The sequence below is a fragment of the Marmota marmota genome, unplaced genomic scaffold (genome assembly GCF_001458135.2).
Source record: "Marmota marmota marmota unplaced genomic scaffold, marMar, whole genome shotgun sequence".
Classification (NCBI taxonomy): Eukaryota; Metazoa; Chordata; class Mammalia; order Rodentia; family Sciuridae; genus Marmota; species Marmota marmota.
The window spans coordinates 46,904,708-46,924,921 of NW_026000174.1; the positions used below are offsets into that span (position 1 = coordinate 46,904,708).

The 20,214-nt window shown below is 36.5% G+C and overlaps 1 protein-coding gene across 3 annotated transcripts in view; it reads left to right on the forward strand.

Moving 5' to 3' along the window:
- Positions 1–19,046, forward strand: part of Iftap (intraflagellar transport associated protein) — a 57,904-nt gene extending 38,858 nt beyond the window's left edge. For 2 of the 3 annotated variants that reach the window (XM_015477790.2, XM_048788620.1), the window contains exons 3-7: positions 309–466; positions 1,600–1,671; positions 3,066–3,132; positions 12,524–12,663; positions 18,813–19,046. In XM_015477790.2, the coding sequence (XP_015333276.1) occupies positions 309–466; positions 1,600–1,671; positions 3,066–3,132; positions 12,524–12,663; positions 18,813–18,962 (587 nt within the window). In that variant the 3' untranslated portion in view covers positions 18,963–19,046. The remainder of the gene's footprint in view (positions 1–308; positions 467–1,599; positions 1,672–3,065; positions 3,133–12,523; positions 12,664–18,812) is intronic. The other variant, XM_048788621.1, reaches the window with a different exon arrangement.
- Positions 19,047–20,214: the final 1,168 nt, after the last annotated feature.

The following is a 20,214-nucleotide window of genomic DNA, read 5'->3' on the forward strand; positions in this document are numbered from 1 at the left end:
GAGAAGTCTAAAAATGTCTAAAAGTCTTGCAAATACTGTATTTTATTGATCTTTTAACAATGACCAAGAATAGTGTTAGATACATAGTAGGTACTTGTTAATAAATATTTGCTAAATGCTGAATGAAATAGTGTAATTCTGTGCATTTTTAGAAATAACTTTTGATAATTAAGAGGGCTTAATGCCTCAAGCATTGCTTGTATAGTTCTTTGAAAAGTATTCTTTTTGGAGGAGGGAAAAATGAACACAAAATAAACAGAATTAGATGTGGTGGATACATTCTAATACTATACTACTTATCATTTCAGAAGATAATGTGACCAAAAGAGGAGCACTTGGAACTGACGGTTCTGGAAAAATATTTACCTCAGTAAAATTTACTCATAAAAATGAACCAAATGACCACCATCTTAGAAATACAACTGTATTTCATCAGACTTCATCACAATCTTCGGAAGAAGAACAGGTAATACTGTAGCACATTTTGGAAACAATCTGAGAACCAGGGTGTTCTTCATAAATTAAAAATGAAGCCATAAGAAACACTGGACAGTCACTTGATTGGTAACTTCTAGTTCTAGGAGTGACATTGGGGCATTTTATTGAAAATCATGATCACATTTCAGTATTTTAGCAGTTGTCATTTATGACAGTAATTTGGTTTTCCCAACTGTATTAAAAACCTTGTTGGATATGCCATCTACAAATTCTTGAAATTATTTATATCAAGGAAATTATTTATTATTTATAGCAAGGAAAGTTTCTTGCTCTACTTCTTTGTGTAGATCGGGGCTTTCTTTTACCTGCCCTAGAGCCATCTCTTGCTAACTTAAAGTAGAAAATGTTTTGGCTTCTGCAGTAAATGTTGGGTGTTCTCTTCCTAATCTTCAAGACTTTAGAGACTCTTCATATTCTCCTTGGCTTTGTTTTTACATTATCAAGGAATAATGGCAGACATTGTCCTACTTTTTAAGCCATTTAGTTTCTATTTCTGCCTTATCATGTCTTCTTTGTGATATTATAGACAGAACTATATAAGAGATTATGTAATTATATAAGAGATTACACAAGGGAACAAAAATCTCCGAGTTAGCAATGTGTTAATAAACAGCAGAGGCCCATGGTTCCTTATTTCCAGAATTTGCTTTCAGTGATGATTGTGAGATAGGAACTGTTTTTCCTTAGAGGATTCATGCTTTAATGGCAATTATTGGTTATTAGGTCTATAATATATATTGATTCTTTGATCAGCATGTGAAAAGCAAAGAATTGCTAGATGGCCTTGTTTTCTGGTAACTTGAAGGTATTGTATTGCATTCTCCGATTTGTCCATCACAGATTCCTTGGAAGGAATAGGAGGTGGGGAGTGTTCTGTTTCACACATGAAAATGCTGGGCTAACTGGTCTGTAGGTTACCTTGTAGATGAGGCTGTATAGGACAGGAGTAGAAGTCACATGTCTTAAAACCTGTTCCCTGATTACTTCCATGGCTTAGAGAATAGTCTTTCATGAATAAGTAATTAACAAATCGCAGAAGATCAGCTTCTTTATTTTTAGTTGTTTCATGTTCCCATCAATATGTCCTCACTGTATTTTCAGATAGTGATGGATGAAGGTCAAAAAGTTGGCAGTTCCCTTCAAGGTGATCTGAACAGGGCAGGAAAGATCAAGGTAAGGCACAATTTAATTTTCTTGCATGGTAAAAAACCCATAACAAACAAACATCATAAGACTCGTTTGCTTTCTTTTATACAAAATTGGAGATTTCAGCAGATTTTTCCTTGCTAGTGTCTCTCTTTTCTCTCTCTCTCTCTCTCTCTCTCTCTCTCTCTCTGTGTGTGTGTTTTAACTGGTGTTTGAATATCTTAAACTATTCTTGCTTGGCTTGGTTCTGGATCTTTTTTCCTTAAAGCTTAACAAATAGAAGGGGTGCTTTGAGAGAGTAAAGTGTCCTTAATCTCCTTTAGCATATACCATCAAGAAAAATGACAACATAATATGATAGATACTCAAATTTTACTACTAAAACCATCATATGGCAGATACTTTTGGATGCCATGTAATAAACGCATTCATATACTTATAAGCAATGGAAGTTACCATTTTAAATTCCTATGGAGTAGCTGTGTCTGCTATTACAAGTAGAACTAAGAGGAGAAAGACAGCCTGCTTTTGAATTGCAATTCTGAAGTCTAAGTTTGTAATTTGAAAGTATTTTGTTAGGCCCATGTTTAGGTCGTGAGCACAAAAATGCATTGCGACCTTATTACTACTTGTCATTTGTACCACTGGTGAAATCATCTTCTTATTTACACTCCTTGATATTCCCCTGAGATGAATTAGTTCATGTCTGAAATGTTACCATTTTGCTAATATAAAATGTCTCATTGTCAGCTTGCAGTGGAAAGCAGTATTCCAGGTGGAATAGTTTTTCATTGAAATGCTGCTATTGTGTCTGTAAAGGTCACTTGCTCTGCTTTTTCCCTTTGAAGTAATTTTCAGTTTTAATTGTTTGAAAGAGAGCACACTTGCTTTTTTGCCCTGCTCACCTCTCTTGTGATTTACCTGGGGCAGGATGATTTTGTTTGGAATGAACTTTTCTCTCCTGCTTTCTTTCTTTTCTTCTCTCTGGCTCTTCAACATTAAAAGGAAGTCGACTGTTATGTTAATAGCCAGATCCTCACCACCATCATTTGCTCAAGAAGCAATACAACAAAAACAAAAAACAGAAACCCTGTTTAGGACTGTCTTGGTGGTAGTATATATCCTGGGAGAGGATGTGGGACAAAGTCTCTTTTCAAAAACTCCCAACCTCTTTTTTTTTTCCCTTTCAGCATAGAGAGCTGACTATGGTGCTTGCAAAATCCAGGCCAGCATCCAAATTTACTGCTTTTTTTCAGATGGGAAAGCACATGAACACAAGGGGTTTGAGCTGGGAGTTAGAATTGATGAGAAAAGTAGTTTCTACTGCTCAGTTGAGTGTTATGGAAGTGGATTCATTGACTTCATGGCATTTTTTTTTCTTCAAGTCTAATATGCATAAAATAATGTTAATCCTTTTCTAGGTAGACAACTTCCTAGATTTAGAAGATTTTGATATGGATGAAGAGATTGAGTCCCAAATGAGCAAGGGTATGCTTTCTATTTTTTTTCATACTGCTAACTACTTTACAAGTAAAAAAGTACAAGTAAGGCTTTAGACAGCTTTCTTTCTTTCTTTTTTTTTTTTTAAACAATCCTTACCTCTACCTCCTATGAAACAGGAAAAACTGAAGCTGTGGAAATTTCTGTTTCAAAAACAAATGTTTCTCCAGCTGGATCAAAGCCTTTGGAGGATTGTAAACCTTTGGTCTTAAGTGAAATGAAGCTGCCCTCTGTCCCTACAATTTACCACATAATTGATTCTTGAGTGATTATTTCATGTAGAGATAAGTCATAAAGTCATCTCTGTATTTCTCAGAAACACAGTGTTGTAAATGGAGATTATTTTTGAGAATAAGAAATAATGATCGCTCATAAAGTTCATAAATATATCAGAAATGATCATAAATATAAACTAAAAGAAAATCCACATTTTTGTTTTTAAAAACTCTCCATTAAATATGTAAATTACTGAAGATACAGACATGTTGCAAATGTTTTTTTGTGGGCATTTTTGCAATGGGCTGGACCGGAAGGGGCTTCATGTTAGGCCATTGGTGTTTAAATGCATGATGGGTTTTTTTCCTTTGCCAGTTAATATCTCTGGGTAAGCATAGGTATCCTTTGTTGATCAAAAGATCTTTGAAATATATTCAAAATTAGGTTTTTTTTTTTTTTTAAAACATCCATTCCTCATGTAATATGCAAGAATGTCTCAAAAGTCAAGGTTAAACTTTAAGGACAGGTCAGTTGACTTAACTGATGTTTACAGTCTTTGGGTGGATTATGGTCATTGTTGGGGGAAGGGTGGGGTTTAAAATTTTTTTTTTAGTTGTTGATGGATCTTTATTTTATTCATTTATTTATATGTGGTGCTGAGAATCCACAACCCCAGCCCAGAAGTTTGGTTTTTTTAAATACTTAATTGGGAGTTAAAGTGACTGGGTAGAATTGGCTTGGGAATGGCAACTATCTGTAAATTGGTTGTTAATTCCTCACTCTGGCTTTGGGTGTTTGAATTGGTGAGACTTTGGTAATTAGAAGCAATCAGCACTTTTATTCCACTTCCAAACATCACACTACTCCACCAAAGAGTTGGTTCTCAGGCACTGTATTAACCAGTAGACTCTGATTTTAAGTTATTTATTTGATTTAAGTGCGGTCAGAGATCTAAAGGAATCACATCTTCCACGGAGGCTTCTCCAGCTCTATATCCTGGATGGCTCTGAATTGCTGTGGGAAGTATGGGGGCTCCCGCTGGACTAGAAGGGAGAGGTAAGCACTGTTAGGAAGCAGTGCTTAGAGCAAGCACACTGTTTTGGGTTTGGGGTGACTAGGAGAAGGAAGCAAGGTAAGAAATGCAGATTCCTAGGTCTTGCTCCTAAGAGTCTAATTCAGAAGCTCTGCAGTGATATCTGGTGATCTGCATTCAGAACCCACACTCCATGCAATTGCATATGGTTAGTTTGAAGATGACACTTGAAGACAGTTCTAATCTGCCTGTAATACATTTGCTATGTAAAATCAGTTTTATAGGAGAACACAGATGTGTCTACTTTGCACATTTTTGTGGTGGTTTAAATTTATCATTTCCTTCCAGCAAAGATAAGGTCTGTATATTGACATAAACCAATATAGCCAGCAATTCCAATTTAATCTTTTAAATTAGCCTTTTAACCTTTTCCTTTTATTGTTGCATCTTTTTCTTTACACATTTTCAAGTTGCATCTTTTAATTACCAGATTTATTCCTTTCTTCATAAAATGAAATATAAACATCTCACTAGTATGATTTTTCCAGAAAGCAGATAATAGGCAGTCTTGCATTTGTATATAAAGGTTACTGAAGCTAAACCAAGTCTCAGTGGACTTGAACAAACTGGTCAAGACCCTCCCACATGTAAAATAATGTACAAAGCCCCTGCTGAAAATCGATCCAGGCTTCAATGATTTATTCTAATTACCCAAAAGACTACCAGGTCATCACAATTTTCATACAATCTGGGTCACTTGAAAGGAAAAAAAGAAATTAAATAGTTTGTGCCAAGGTGAATTTTAGTTTGGGCCTAATTTGTATTACACTTCAGGAATGTGAGCAGAAGGCAGATATTTATATCAGATGGGAAATGTGACATTTTAAATAGGCAAGTTGCTTGTATAATTTTGGCAGCTGGGAAGTTTACTGATTAGATTCTGTTGTTATTGTTAAGCAACAGACTTGCCTGGGGCAACAAGAAAGTGAGTTGCATATTGTTTTTCTACCATTGATTTTATTTGTTCACCTTATTCATTCTCATAAATATTCTCTAAGATTCAGGAAGGAGATTCTTTCTCAATATTTGGATTAGCATTTTGGCAGCCCAGGTGGAGAGAGTGGAGACAGCTTTTCAGAGGAACCAACTTTGTGCAGTGGTATTGAGCAGTTGTCTGAGGGTGACATTTGCCAGGATGCTAGGTGCCCTGTGTTTATTTGACATCAAGTTAACCAGTTTTTCTCCTTCAAATTTAAGGTAAGGTAGTTAGCCTGGTGACTGTCATGCCTCAGATACAATAGCTCAAACTGTTCTCCAGCAAAATTATAATTTGGAATAGCTGTTAGTTGTTATGCTGAGGCCATTAAAGTAGGAAGACTCTTCTGTTCATTGTTATGATTATGATTATTTTTGCCTCTGTAGTTGATTCTACCTCTTTTCTGGCTGAGTGCAGATGGCTCAAGAGATTATTTTTTTGAGGGCCAGTTGTCAAAATCATGCTTTCTTCTATAGGTCTCTTGGCCAGTGGGTGGATTTATATGGTGGCTAATTGTGTGGAATGAAACAGGCACTGATTACTGCTCAGTCATTGGCAGTAATTTTTTATTTTTAAGTTCTCTAGTACTTCTAATCATTTTTAGTCAATAAAGGGTGAGTACATACAATTTTAAAAAATTCCTTAGTTATCTGCAACTTTAACTGAAAAGGTCGGGCGAACATCGGAGGAATAGACCACCAAGAGACTGTCTCATGCAACAGCAAAGGGTTTATTGGGGGTCCAGCATGCTGGGGCTCAGAGCTCGCTTTGGAGGAGTGGAGAGCCAAGAGCTCCGAGAACAGCTTGAGCAGAGCTTATATACATTCTTTGGAAAGGGCAGGGACTTCATATACAGCATAACAAATCATCACACGCCGCGGGAAAATCAAACAACAACTCTTAACTATGATTAGTACATTCATTGGCGGGAACAAGTCGGGTAGGGGTGATTGGTCAGCACAAAGAAGGGTATACATTCGAACTGATTGGCTTAAGTCCCGAGATGTGCACATGCTGGACTGCACGGTTTCTTTCTGGGAGGGTGGGTTGTTTTTACAGAACAGCCAGATGGTCATGGGAGATTTCAACATACATTCCAGTGGCTTTTCCGGGAGTTGTTTTTAACTGCCACATGAATTTTAGGTTCCAAATGCAACTTAACAGAACTTAAAAACTTTTCAGAACTTGAAACAAATCTTATCCTTTACATTTCAATTTCTTTAACCTTTCATAATCAATTTTGGGCAACCTATGAATGACCAGGATTCTTATTCAACAAATATTTAAGAAGTACAGCTGGTCCGGAACATAATGAAGAATGAAAGATAACAGATTCCCGCCCTTATAATTCACAATTCATTGGAAGAATTAGGCACTTATCATGTAATCACAAATATATGATTATAGATTGTTCTAGATCTCATGAAAGCATAGGGCAGGGGAACTTTAGTTTGTCTAAGGTATCAGAAAAAGCTCTCTGAAAGCCTAAGATCCAAAGGATGAGTAACCATGAACTAGATATGTAGGTAGGTGAGGGTAGGAGAGAGAGGAAAGTGTAGGAGCAGCATGTATAGAGGTCCTAAGCTAGGAGAAAAGGGCACATTTCAGCCAACTTAAAATTTAGACATTTTATTTTTTTATTTAGAACTGTTAGAGATCATTCTTTCATGGCCTTTCATTCTTTCATGTTACAGAACATTCTCTGATGGCTGGTCCTGTATTGGATAATCTGCCTTAGTGGTCTGATGTCTGTTCCAGGCATCAGCATTTGGAAAGCTCCCCAAGTGATTCTAAGGTGCAGTAACAGCAGGGAATCATCTCTAGATGGGAGTCTGGGGGTGTTTCTCTTGGAGTCCCCATTTATGGAATGTGGGGGTATGAAGCTACACCTGGGTGCCAGCTGTGCAGACCTTCTCTTAGTGGGGAGTAATCAAATGTCTAGGCTTGAAAGGAAGGCCTGCTAACAGAGCCCAATTTTAACTGTAGACAAGCCCAGTTTTCAAAATCAGCTCTGCCAGTAAGTTAGAAAGTTCATACTTTGATTTTTATTATTCTAACTCCTGCATACATTTATCTTTGTACTTGTACGATAGATGGTTATGATTTACTATTGCTGTCAAATGCCCCATTCATGAAGTAAGTCTTCCCTATTTTTCCCTAACTTCTACTTGGATGAGCAGTAATTTTCTTCTGCACTTCTACTTTCCTTTGTTCTGTATCTTTTTTTTTTTCCTTTGCAAAGTGTGTTTTAGGTTGCTTGTAAGCAGCATAAGGTTTATATAAATGCATTTATGTAAACACACATATATACATATACACATATATTTTAAATCTATATTTAATCAGAATGTGTTAGTTCACTTATATTTAATGTAGTGAAATTATTTAGATTTAAATCTATTATCTTGCTATTGGGAAACTTGCCTTGCAATGTGGGAACTGTTGGGAAACTCTGAGATCTATAGGTCAACTGTGTTGATAGTTGCACTGATGTTGCAAAAGCACTGATTGGTGGAGAAGCTGGTACCTTAATGTCAATTAAGGTAGTTGCACCAAAACATACTAGTAGTTATAAATAATTTGTTATAAATTTATAGTCAAAACAAATGCCAATTTCCATTGAAAATTCCCTTGATGAAGTAGTAAAAATTCCTCTTTTTTCTAAATCTTGGTTCTCTGAAAGCCTGAGATGATTTGTAATGATTTATGTGCTGAAATAGCAAATTCCCACAAAGCACTTCTGCTGCAAATGGAGATACACTGGTTGTCGTATAGAAAAATACAAGTGATTAAGTGGTATGCTAAACTAGTTTTTCCCTTTCATGAATCACCATTTTTAAAGAATGACTGACACACAAACTATAGTTCTGCAAAATGAGTGATGTGAGTCTGTCTCTTCAAGGAAAGCAACTGATAGTATTCATTGCTAATGACAAAACTGGCAATAGATCAAGTGAAATTAAAATTTTAGAAAACTTATATCCAGTACTGTGAGCTTGATGGCTTCTCAATATTTGAAAGCTTTTTTGGTAAAAATGCTGATATAAACTAATGTGATTTTTATTCTGCATAATGAAGTATGTCAACATTTGGAAGATCTGCATAACACAGTGAATCAATATTTTCCAAGTAAGCAATTCATGATGTTACAAAATTTTACATAGAGGAAATAACCATCAACTTGTGAGATAGACCAATGGATTTTAATGACCAATGTGAAAAATTTAACAATATGGTTTCAGATTTTTTTTGCCAAAACTAACCTTTAAAAAAACCCTATCATTTGTCACCTTCTGGTGTAGTAATAAAAAATATTCATAATCATATAAAAAAGACAAGATAATTTTTCTCTTTCCAACTACTCATCAGTGTAAGAGTAGATCTTCGTTTACTTTAACTGAAACAGGATATTTTAAAAATTGAAGAAACAAATATAGAATTCAGCTTTCTTCCTTAAGCCAAACATTAAATAGATTTGAAAAAAAAATAACACTTGTCACTATTTTCTTTGTTTTGGGAAAATATGTTTTTCATGAAAATATTTGAATATGTAAATAGGATTAATTTTAATGATTCATTAAATAGTATTGGAATGTTTGTGAGCTTTAAAGTAGTATTCTGATTAAATCTAGATTTAGAATATATGTGTGTATATAACCCATATATACAAAAGCTCTTCGGGATCTTAAATAATTTTTAAGAACCACTGAAGTAGACTTTCCTAGCTGGCAGCTATGTGTTGAGGGATGGCTAATGCATTTCTTAAACATATTCCTTTTGGATGTAGAAGTCTGAACTTTCAGGAACTATCAGCTATTTTACATGGTAACTGTTACAGTTTGGATATGAAGTGTCCCCCCAAAGATTCATATATTGATATATTCATATATTGCAACAATGCTCAGGGTGCAATTTTAGCGAATTGATGGGATCCTGAGGGCTCTGACTTCATCGGTGGATTAATCAATCTTCAGATAGCTCAATGGACTGCTGGGATGGGGTAGAAGCTGTAGGCAGGTGGGCATGTTGGGGGAAGCAGGCCATGGGGTGTACCCTTGAGGACTATGTTTTATCGCCAGTCCTTCTTTTGTTCTCTTCTCTGCTTCCTGGCTGCCATCAGTTGGGCAGATTTTCTCTGCTAGGGCCTTTTGCCGTGATGTTCTGCCTCACTTTGGGTCCAAAGCAGAACTGACCAGGCCCTGAAACCTCTGGAACCAGGAGCCAGAATAAATCTTTCCTCCTCAAAGTAGTTTTCCTCAGATGTTTGCCATAGTGATGAAGAGTTAACATTAGTAGCAAATGAACCAATCTGGTTAATTTTATAAATATGCTGGGTAGATTAAATGTTATTGCAGTCTGAATTAGATTGGTGAGTTTTTAATATATCAGATTACATGGATAATAACCTTTGACTTGCTGATCATTGACTAAAATCAATAGACAAATGACATGAATAGATAGTTCATAAATATTAGAAATTCTTCAGTCTGCCCACCAAATTCTTCATTCTTAAGATGAGATTAAAATGTTCCAATCAGTCTTGCCATTCATTTCTGGAAGTTGCCCTGTGGCTCATATCAGCCAAAACAGTGACATTTAGTTAGGATAAAAATGAGGCTTTGGATATTTTAGAGATAATAGTTAGGATTGGGTTAAGTCTCTTAAAACACTTCAGTTTTAGAAAGTTTTACAAGGAATTTCAGAAATCCTATTCACCACCATCAGTGAATACAATAATTTTTCCTCCTGAGAGAATATGGGCTTGTGCATAAATAACATACCTACAATTGTAAAATGGCTACAAGACTGCAGCTTTCTTCGTAACATGTACCCTGCTGGGCTGTTTTTGTTCATGTCATTTTACCCTTTTGTAAATCTGTCATCTTCAGAGTTAGAGACATTCAATTTTGTTCTTGATTATTCTGACTGATTTTAAATGTGAAAGAATTATCTTGTAATAATCTTTCATTTTTGAGGGAAAATCTACAAAATCCTATTGGCAGGTCGACTCTTGATCCTTTCTGTTCAGTTTAAAAGCTGATCCATAGGGAATTCATCTCCTGTCTCCAGGTATTGGTTGTGAATTCACTACGCAGAAGGTACTGTGTTAGGCACCAATAGATATGCATTGGTGCATTTCCCTTTACACTGAAGAAACGAATGACAGAAATTTAACATGTGGAGCATACAGTCTTGTTGTTTTGAAAGAATTGTTCCCATGGCAGTAGAACTGTTGTGAAACAAATTTTGTTGAAAATCCTACCTTCTTGCAAATAGATTGGGGAAGTGAAGAGTTTTAGTAAAGCGAGTACAGCCGTGTCCTCCTCACAGCACTGTTTGTCATTCAGAACAATGATCTTAAATAGCCTTGGAAACACGATTGATTTTGATTTCACATTTGAACTGATGCTGCACTGGCAGCTAATGGGTCCAGGAGATATTGGTTTTCACATTAAGAGATCTGGACTTTCTCTTTCTTGTCTTGTTGTGGCAGGCCCTACCCAGGCTTGGATCAGTCCTAGGCCACTCCACAAGGAGCTCAGTGAGGGAATTTAGCTCTTAACTCATAAACAGGTACCTTACAGTGCCAGTCTGTCAGCCAGCCATATTGGATTTAAACATTACTTCTCTGTGTATACTCTGCTATATAACCAAGATAATGTGCTACAGTAGTGACATTTCTTGACCCTGAGTTTAAGTGTATAATTTGATCAAGTTAAATAAAACATGTAATGAAAATGCTTATTTTTAGAAGTTCATGATTGACATCATGGGCTAAAATATGAGCTCGTGGATAGACTGCTTGGCTCTGCTCTTTGTTGCTGTGGAATCTCGAGCAAGGTTATTCAGTGCTCAGAGCTCATTGATTGCAATACAGGAAATAACAGAGCAATTGGGAGGATTAGCTGTATTAATGCATATAAAGTGCTGGGCATGTAAGTGTTGGCTGGTATCATTGTTTTTATTTCTGCTAATGAGTGAGATCATATTCTAAGATTTCAAAAACTGATCATAGCAGAACTACCCTTGTCACCATCTCCCCAATGCAATTCTCAGTTTCCAGACTATGTCCCAAGAATTTATGAGGATATTTTTGTGAGGGTGATATCTACTGTGGTGAGAGATGCATTTCAAATATTAATTTCAGTCTTTGAGGATCAGTACCTGCTCAGTTATCTCCTTATATGTGCTGCCATTGGCAACAGCCAAGGCAAGCCTGTTGGTAATTAATCAGTTCCACTGAGAACTTAATTAGCAGCTTCATTAGGATCATCCTCAAGTAGCAAGCAGCAGAATCCTGAGCCAGCTGCAAATTCCTGGCTAGCTCTGGCTAGCCCCTCTGGCCTGATGGAAATTCAGACTGAGGAAGAAACCTGTTGTGCTTCGATTTGTTTGTCTTCCTTCAAGAAGGCTGTGGAATATCACTGGTTGTCTGTGATGTATTCATGAACTATGTGAAGATAAGGGAACATATCCATTTATAATGAATTGGCCAGAAAACCAAGATTGGTTATTGAGTTCTTGTGTTTGGGCTGAGCAAGCAGGAAACAGGTTGTTGTTTGCGAGTGTTGAAAATGAGACCATGCATTTTGAATATGATAGAGTACTTCATTTTTCTGCTGAAAGTTTAAAGTACTTCCCTTCTAGCATCATTGTTTTGTAATATATATATATATATATATATATATATTTGAAATATTGCTGTATTGTTACAGGATGAAATCAACATTCCATTTTCTTTTTCTTTACCCCTAAGGAAAATATGGGAAAATGAGACAAAAGTAGCATCTTCCTTGTTTTTCTGTAGAAGTAGAAATTGGGCTAGGAGTGAAAGGCACAGTCAAGGTACTCCAGAACGAGCATTTCTGCCAAACCCTTTGGATGGATTGTAACTTTGCAACAGTAACATAAAAATAAATGCATCAGCATCCTATTTTACAGAAAGGGTATCCCTGGAGTCAGTTTCTCAAATGAAATGGGCCTGTTTTGCATGGGCATGTCTAACTCACTTTTTTGACTCTTCTAAGGTTTTTAGATGACTTAGGTAAATTATGGACTTGGCAGAGATCAATTGAAACCTTTGTATCCAACAGATTTCCTGCTGCTTCCAGGACAAGTGGAAGAGGATGTGAGCACCAGTGTTTGTTCTTTCATTCCTTCTGTGGACAAGCCTCTCGCTGCTGAGGGGAAGCCAAAGCCCACTGTTAAGGGAACAGAGAAGCAAGCAGAGGAGGTACTGCACAGGGAATTCATTTCAATACAGGCTGGATTTTGTAATTTGTCCTTTTTATACCCATGTGCTTTTGTATTTTTCTCAGGTTTGGGAAAATTTAGAATTGAAGTAGTTTAATTGATCTCTCTCACTTTTATATATCTCTAATGTGTATATTTCTTTTTAAACCCATAGAACACTTTTGTTTTTATGTGGAAACTATTTTTGTTTAATGCTGTATGCAAGGCTATAGAACAGTACCACCTAGGGATCACGCATTAGAAGGAACAGACAATTTCTTATCTCTGTTAGTCTGAACTGGCCATGTTTCTTATTATCATTATTTCTAAGGTACTGTGAACCTTTTGTATTAGTTAAGGTCAGGTTAGGCTGCTATTACAGAGAATCCCAATAATAATTTAATGGGAAGTAGAAGTTTATTTCTCTCATTTGACAGCCTGTAGAGGCTCTTAAAGTAACCAGGTGGCATCATCAAGGACCCAGTTTCTTTCTCTCTGGATGTCCACTACCCCTTGGGAAAATGTCCTCTTCTGCATGTCCTCCTCTGAATCAGGTCACCTTTATAAATGCAGGGGCAGGAGATGGGAGCTTGGGAGCAAGGCTGAGGACCCAGGGCCCTTCGTTGCTGCTCACATTCCTTTGTCAAACACTTAGTTGCATCTTCATGTCTAGCCACCGAGGAGCCTGGGAAATGTCATCTAAACATATGCATCAAACACAGGGAAGAATCGAATCTCTGCTCTACATTTACTTTCCCAAATGTAAAACTTGGAGGTCATCTTTTGCTATTATTTTGTGACTCTTCTATGCATTTAGCAAATGTGCAGCAGTAGAAGTTGATGATGGTGCAGGGAAGTGACCTTTCTCACCCTTCTTGCTCTAAGGTAAAGGGAATTAGGCACAAGACCTTGCTAAGGGCTCTTCATTGTTATTTTCTAATAAAACCCCTAGGACAACTCTTGATTATTTTAATTGTTCAGGTACTTGTCACTAGAAGACATTCTGTTATTGAATTACTCATTCCATTAGAAATAATCCACACATTTCAGTTTTAGATTGCTCTTTTTCTCATAGTATTTTTGTTCACTGACATCACAAAGTATACCCCAGGATGCTTGAAGGCTTATATTAAACTCCCAAATTGGTTACCAGAGAAATCGATTGGGACAGCCACTTTTCAATATGCTTTTTGAATTACAGATTGCTTTCTCTGAGTTGTAAGGAGCTAAAATTGCAAGGTTATTTCTAGCAGAAACCTGTTTCTTTTGAAGACCCGTTTATGTTCTTGACTTCAGTTGCAACTATGCAAGTTATTAGACTGGCTAGTGGACATGGAACCTGATACTTTATAAGAATTTGATTATACCTAGGTGCAATTATAGAATATACATATTGTAGGACTATTATAAAAGTTGTCATAAAGTGTTTTCAGTTAATGGGTTAAAAAAAGCTTAATGTTCGCTGAGATCTATCCAATAGCCAGTGAAATACAAATTAAAACTGTCTAAATGTATTTTAAACCTGAATATAAATTTCTAATTTTACAGAAAATATAAACATTTTTTAACATTGGAATCAAAATGATATGAAAAGTTTTTGTGTTGGCAAACTTCTCAGCCATGAATGAATGACTTTTGGTATCTTTTGAATATCCAGACTAATATTTTGGTTGGAATTTTTATTTCTAATCATTACTTTTTTGAGAAGCTTTCCACAACTGTCTAGATTCACAATATTACACCATCTGTTTCTTGGTTTAATAGCATTAATCTTATTTTAAAGCATCTAATGTCAGTAAAAGAACATAATCATTAGTTTCCAGAAATATGTCTTGTAAGGGCCTACCAGAAGGCCATTTGGGGGCTGGAAATGGTACTTGCTTTCTGTGACTTCAGTCTGCAAAGATGAACATTTGTCCTGAATGTCCTGCCTTCCTCTTACTTGCCTATTAAGAGCCCATCAACTTTCTGATATGGATTGGGTTTTTTTAAAAATTTCCCCTTTTTTATTATGGTTTTATACGCATGTATTTTCCTCTTAGAGTTCAACATTTTCCAAGAACTTTCCTCTTCTTATTTGTAAATAACTTCTTGCCGTGGTTGCTCTATTTTGAGGAATCTTGGAAGTTTTGAATACCTTTATAGAGCAAAATGAATTCACATTGGAAAGAGGAAAAACTGTAGAAGCCATAGAAGAAGTCACAGAAGAAACTTGAGCTGTGTTTTAATAGGAGATCTCCTATTTTGCCAACTGTGAAGAGAGTTTATTTACCATATTATTTTGTACACTTGCCTACAGCTAAATGCTGCCATTATTGACTTGAGCATTAGTTCTGTTTTCTTTAATTTGCCTATGTGGTACTATGAATGAAAATGTGTCTAACAGTGTCTCTGTTAGAATAAGTCACATGAGTAATTTAAAGGAAACTTGGGGTTTTCTAATAGTGCACAAATTCTATTTTCTGAGAGGCTACAAAAAGATTTCAATTAGATTTGAAATTAGACATCTGAAATCCACACATTCCTCTCAGCTCCTTGGGCAAAAATAACAAGTTAATAACTTAATTCACAAGTTTTTTTTTGTTGTTGTTTGTTTGTTTGTTTAGCAGCAGGGGAGTTAGTGTTCTACTGAACAAATTCTTCTTTGAAATAAATCAGAATTTCTGTTTGGAATTGAAGACCTTGGAGTCTTAATAGTTTAGAACCCTAAAATGAACCCAGCTTAGAAGAAGAGAATTCTTGGAGTGCACTTCAGCACCCACAAGTTGAAACACAGAAATAGAAATCCAACCTTGGTGTATTTTAAAAGCTATCACTTGGGAGGTCACAGTGATGTTTTCTGAACTGCAGTCCTCCTTTGAATCACATATGTGTCCCTTGTCTTGGAGGAGTGTAAATTCACTCAAGCATGTCTTCATAGGCTTATTAAATTCAAATGCAAAAGGTCAGAATGAGTGTTGATCTTGGTACCATACAAGACAGGCAATAAATATTTATGGAGTGAACACATAACATGGTTGGGGTCATTTTCTCCTTTCTTCTCTCTCGATTCATCCCCTTCAACTTGCAAACGTGTTCAAATCTCTCTCATCCTCAACAAACCGGAACAGAACAAGGAAAAGCAACCTTCCCTTCCCCTTGGACCTCTCTTTGGTTACTGTGTATTTATATTTGTTTTCTCTCTCCCTCTCTCTCTTCTTCTGTCTCCACTCCCACAATTTCAGAAGCGTTAGGTTCTACTGGTTGATCTTTCTTCCTTTCCACTCATTCAGTATGGTGCACAATGTGCTTGATCTCCATCACCTGCCTGGATGTTATCAGAATGGAGAAACCAATTACTTCACAATGATCCCATCGAGTGGACACTTGCAATCTTTATTTTAATGGATCTCTATACTGTGACACCACTGATCTTCCCCTGATGCTCCTGTTTCACTCGTTCTTACTTCCCTGTTCTCTGACTGTGTACTTCTCTTATTGTTCTTCTCTGCCTCCTTTGGGTTTTTTTCCCCATCCATCCTTAATGAATTGGTGTTCCTCAGGGTTCCTGCTTAGTGTGGTTTTTCCTACGCTACATACTTGGGTGCATTTTCATATTAAATCACTACCTGTTATGGTTCCAAATCAGTATCTCTAGCTTTAGGCCTTTTTTTCCTGAGCCTTAGGTTTGTATATTTAAGTGATCTCTATCTGGCTTCTTTCAGGTACCTTGAGTTCAACATGTTAACCACTGAACTCATCTTTACCTGCTTCCCTTCCTGTACTCTTCTCCCTTCAGCCATTTCCATATCTAGTCAGTCATCAAGCACTGCTAATTTTACTTTCTAAGTATTTTTTCGATTTTTGCTACCCTTGCCCTGTTCTCATTATTTCTTGCCTGGATGGCTTCAGCAGGATCTCAGTAGCCTTACATCTCATGCCCCTCAGATCTACCCTCTGTTTAACCTTCACAGTGAGCTGTGTTGATACAATCTCCAAGAAGGTAGGGCATCTTTCTTTTTTGTACTCCAGCTCCTATTTTATTGTGGGCACTCAGTAGACAGTTGAATAAATGAAGGAGTTTAGCTGAAATGCATAGAGGACCAAGTGTCTGCCCTGTTTTAAAAAGAAAATCCTTCGGGGACTTTCCATCTTCTCTATGATGACTTGGCATTACTGCCATCTCTTGCCACTTTTTTACAGCTTATAGTGTGACAATGCTGAACTCCTTTCAGATGCAGGAATGTGCAATTCTGAATCTTATTTTTAATCCTGCATCACATTTCCCCTGCAAAGCTGTTTCCTCTCAGCCTTGTTACCTTGTACACCCTTTCTAGCAGTCTCAGCTTCCTTTCCAACCCCCTCCAACCTGGTCTGGGGAAGTGGCCATTCTCTGTCTCCGTCACCTCTTATTTATACCATTTGTGCTTACCACATTTTATTATAGTGATTGTTTATGTATTTATCTAATTTGTCTGTGATTTCATGCAAGTCTTCATATTTGTAATCTCAGCACCTTACACAATGCCTAGAATTTAAAGGAACAGAGTTTGTGGAAAGAATGGAAAATAGCTGAATGATTGCAAGAGACCATTCCTCGAACATTTTGACTCTGGGGTAAACTGGCCATGTGGAATTATATCCCCTAAATGGTTTAAAATATCTGGAGTATCATATTTGGCCTTTGCAAATGTGAAATTATTATATCTTTGGTTTCTTGCCTTTCTATTTCAGCATTTAACAGACTACCCAGGAAAATAATTTAACAATATCAGTTGTTAAAAATTCTTAGTTTCTAAGTGAAGAAATTATATATTTAAGTATCTTTTTTATACCCAAAAGTTTATTATAAATGAATAATCTTCACACTGGCATTTTAAAAATGAGTTTATAGCCTGGCATAATGGCGCATGCCTGTAATCTCAGTGGCTTGGGAGGCTAAGCTAAGGCAGGAGTATCACAAGTTCAAGCTAGTCAATGGCAGCTCTTGCCATTACTTTTGTCAAGAAAGCATGCGGGTACTTTCTAATAAAAAGGAAATGACTCAGCCAATGGAATTTGTTCTCTTGTTGCTTTACTAAGAAAGGATGGTAAATGGCTGGTTGTTTGCTCTTAGCACTGCATACCTAACTACAAAACATGCCAAACAGATAGCAGAAATCTACTTTTTTTGATTTCTTTTTCACCTGGGGTAGCAGTGTATAGTTTCTGAGCAGTATGCTCCATTTTTACAAACACTGCAAAAGCTACTCAATGAAATCATCTTCCATGCAAGAATATTTAAAGCAGACTATAGTTTCAGGATATATATTTTTTTCATTCTTGCATGAACCATAGTGTTCAGTAGCACTGTACATATAGAGTTAGATAGAGGTGCAGGTTGATTTCATTGTATCACATACATCATTTGGAGGTTTTTTTAGGGCATGATATAATGAAATGTAGGCATTCTTTTTCTGTTTATTAGAAAATATGCTTTGTATTTATTTTCCTTTAGAAAATCTTAAAGACTCACAAGTTTTGAATAAATAGATAAAATTTGTTTTATCTCTTTGCAGCTACTCTGACTTTACATAAACTGTTATTTTTTTTAAATTATTGGTAGAAAAAAATGGGATTCTGAGCTTTTCAATTTAAGATAATGCTGTGTGTTTTCATAGCTATTGTTATTAGCTAGGTATTATGGGTATTATCTGAAGAATGATAATAAGGGTAGTCTGTTTTTATCTTTGAAAATTGTGTCTTATTAATATGGGTCTTTTTAGTAAACGGTGAAAATGTACTTAAGGTTGGTCTAATCTTAAGGCATATTTTCTCGCATTTTAATGTGACTCCTGTTTTTCCCACGTGTGTCTCTATCCCTGTCACTACAAATGGTAAAAAATGTAATGAATGTGTGCTGGGGAGACTTTCTGATTCTTGCCTTGGGCAGAATTAGTTAATGATATTCATTCAGATACAGCATGGTACAAATGGGGCATATTAAGAGTCCTAAATTAAGTCCTGAATAATTGAATTTATTTCTTTACTTAAAAACAGCTTAATTAGATGAGAATGTTGATGTCTAAAAAATGTTTAATTAATTATTAGTAGGGAGTTTGTGTTTTCACTTTATCTTCATTTACAATAATTATATTATTAATGTTTTTTCTTCCTTTGTTACCTTTATAGATATTTGGTGATGAAGTCCAGCCCTTCTCACTTGATGAAGAATTTGATTATGACAACGTGGCTCTAACCCCCAAGTTCACTGCTGCGGAGATGGAGACCATCAGAGAGCTGTTGAAGCAAGAGAGAAAGAACACCAACACAGACCTATGACTGATTTACCAAAGCATCTCTGTTTTTTTTGTTTTGTTTTTAGTTCTTCAAGCAGTATCAGAGTAAATGATAAGCTAGCCATAATTCTCTTTGTGGAAATCTTTACGTGTGCCTTCATTTTTCAGAGTTATCTGTCAGTTAGGAGAGAGGGCAACTGACCAGAGAGCTGAGGAGGTGGCCTTGTCCTGTCATATTGTTGCACCCTGTGACTCCTGGGGATGGAGAGGGAAATGGGGACAGGAAGTAAGAATTACCTAAGGGATTATTGATGAGAGCACAGCACAGGGTGCTGCACAAGGGTTAAAGTGAAAAGTGCAGACAGGAGAGCTCCTTTCTGGGTGAAGGACAGTCACACCTGGGAAGCATGTTGTAATACATAGAGGAAAAGTGCTCACAGAGGTCAGAGGTGGTGGCATCAGTGTGTGCGTTGAGAGAGCTAGCTTCTGGAATTGATTGGGCTTCGCAGAAAAAGAAGGCTTCTGAGAATTGATTATATGTCATATATAGAATTCTCCAATTTGTTATTAGTGTTAAACCATGTGTGATAGTTACAAAGTACAAGGAATGATTTCTGTATCCAGAATCTTTTAAATTTGAAAAGGCAAGACAACTAGAGAATGTTGGAACATTGGAATGCAAATTACGCAGACCACCCACCAATGCATCAAGGAAAAGAGGGGTGAAGACCCAGAACAAGGAGGAATAATATGCATGAAGTAATTTTTAATGTTGAAGGAATCGGTAACAAATCAAATGTAATTAGTCTTTATTGGTTTTCTTACCTCTTTTAAATAGATTTTGTTTTTTAAAGTAGTTTTAGGTTTACAGCAAAATTGAGGAAGAAATTAAGAGCATTCCCATATTATTCCCTGCCTGCTCCCTCCCTGACTATCAGCATCCCACACCACTGAGTACATGAGTACATTTGTTTTGTTTTGATCTGATTTTTTTTCCTGTTGCTTTTCTTCTCTTTTTTCCCTTGTGATAAGAACACTTAACATGAGATCTACTCTCTTAAAATTTTAGGTACACGATATTGTGAAAGCCAATCCTATACAGTGGGTGTCTAGAACTTACTTATTCATGTGTAACTAGAGGTTTATATGATGGAATAGCATCTCCCTGTTTTCCCTCCCTGAGTCCCTGATGGCCTCCACACCACCCTCTGCTCCTGTGGTTGATATCAGAGGGTGTGTCATATTTGTCCTTTGGTGACTAGCTTATTTCACTCTGCACAAAGTCCTTCAGGTTC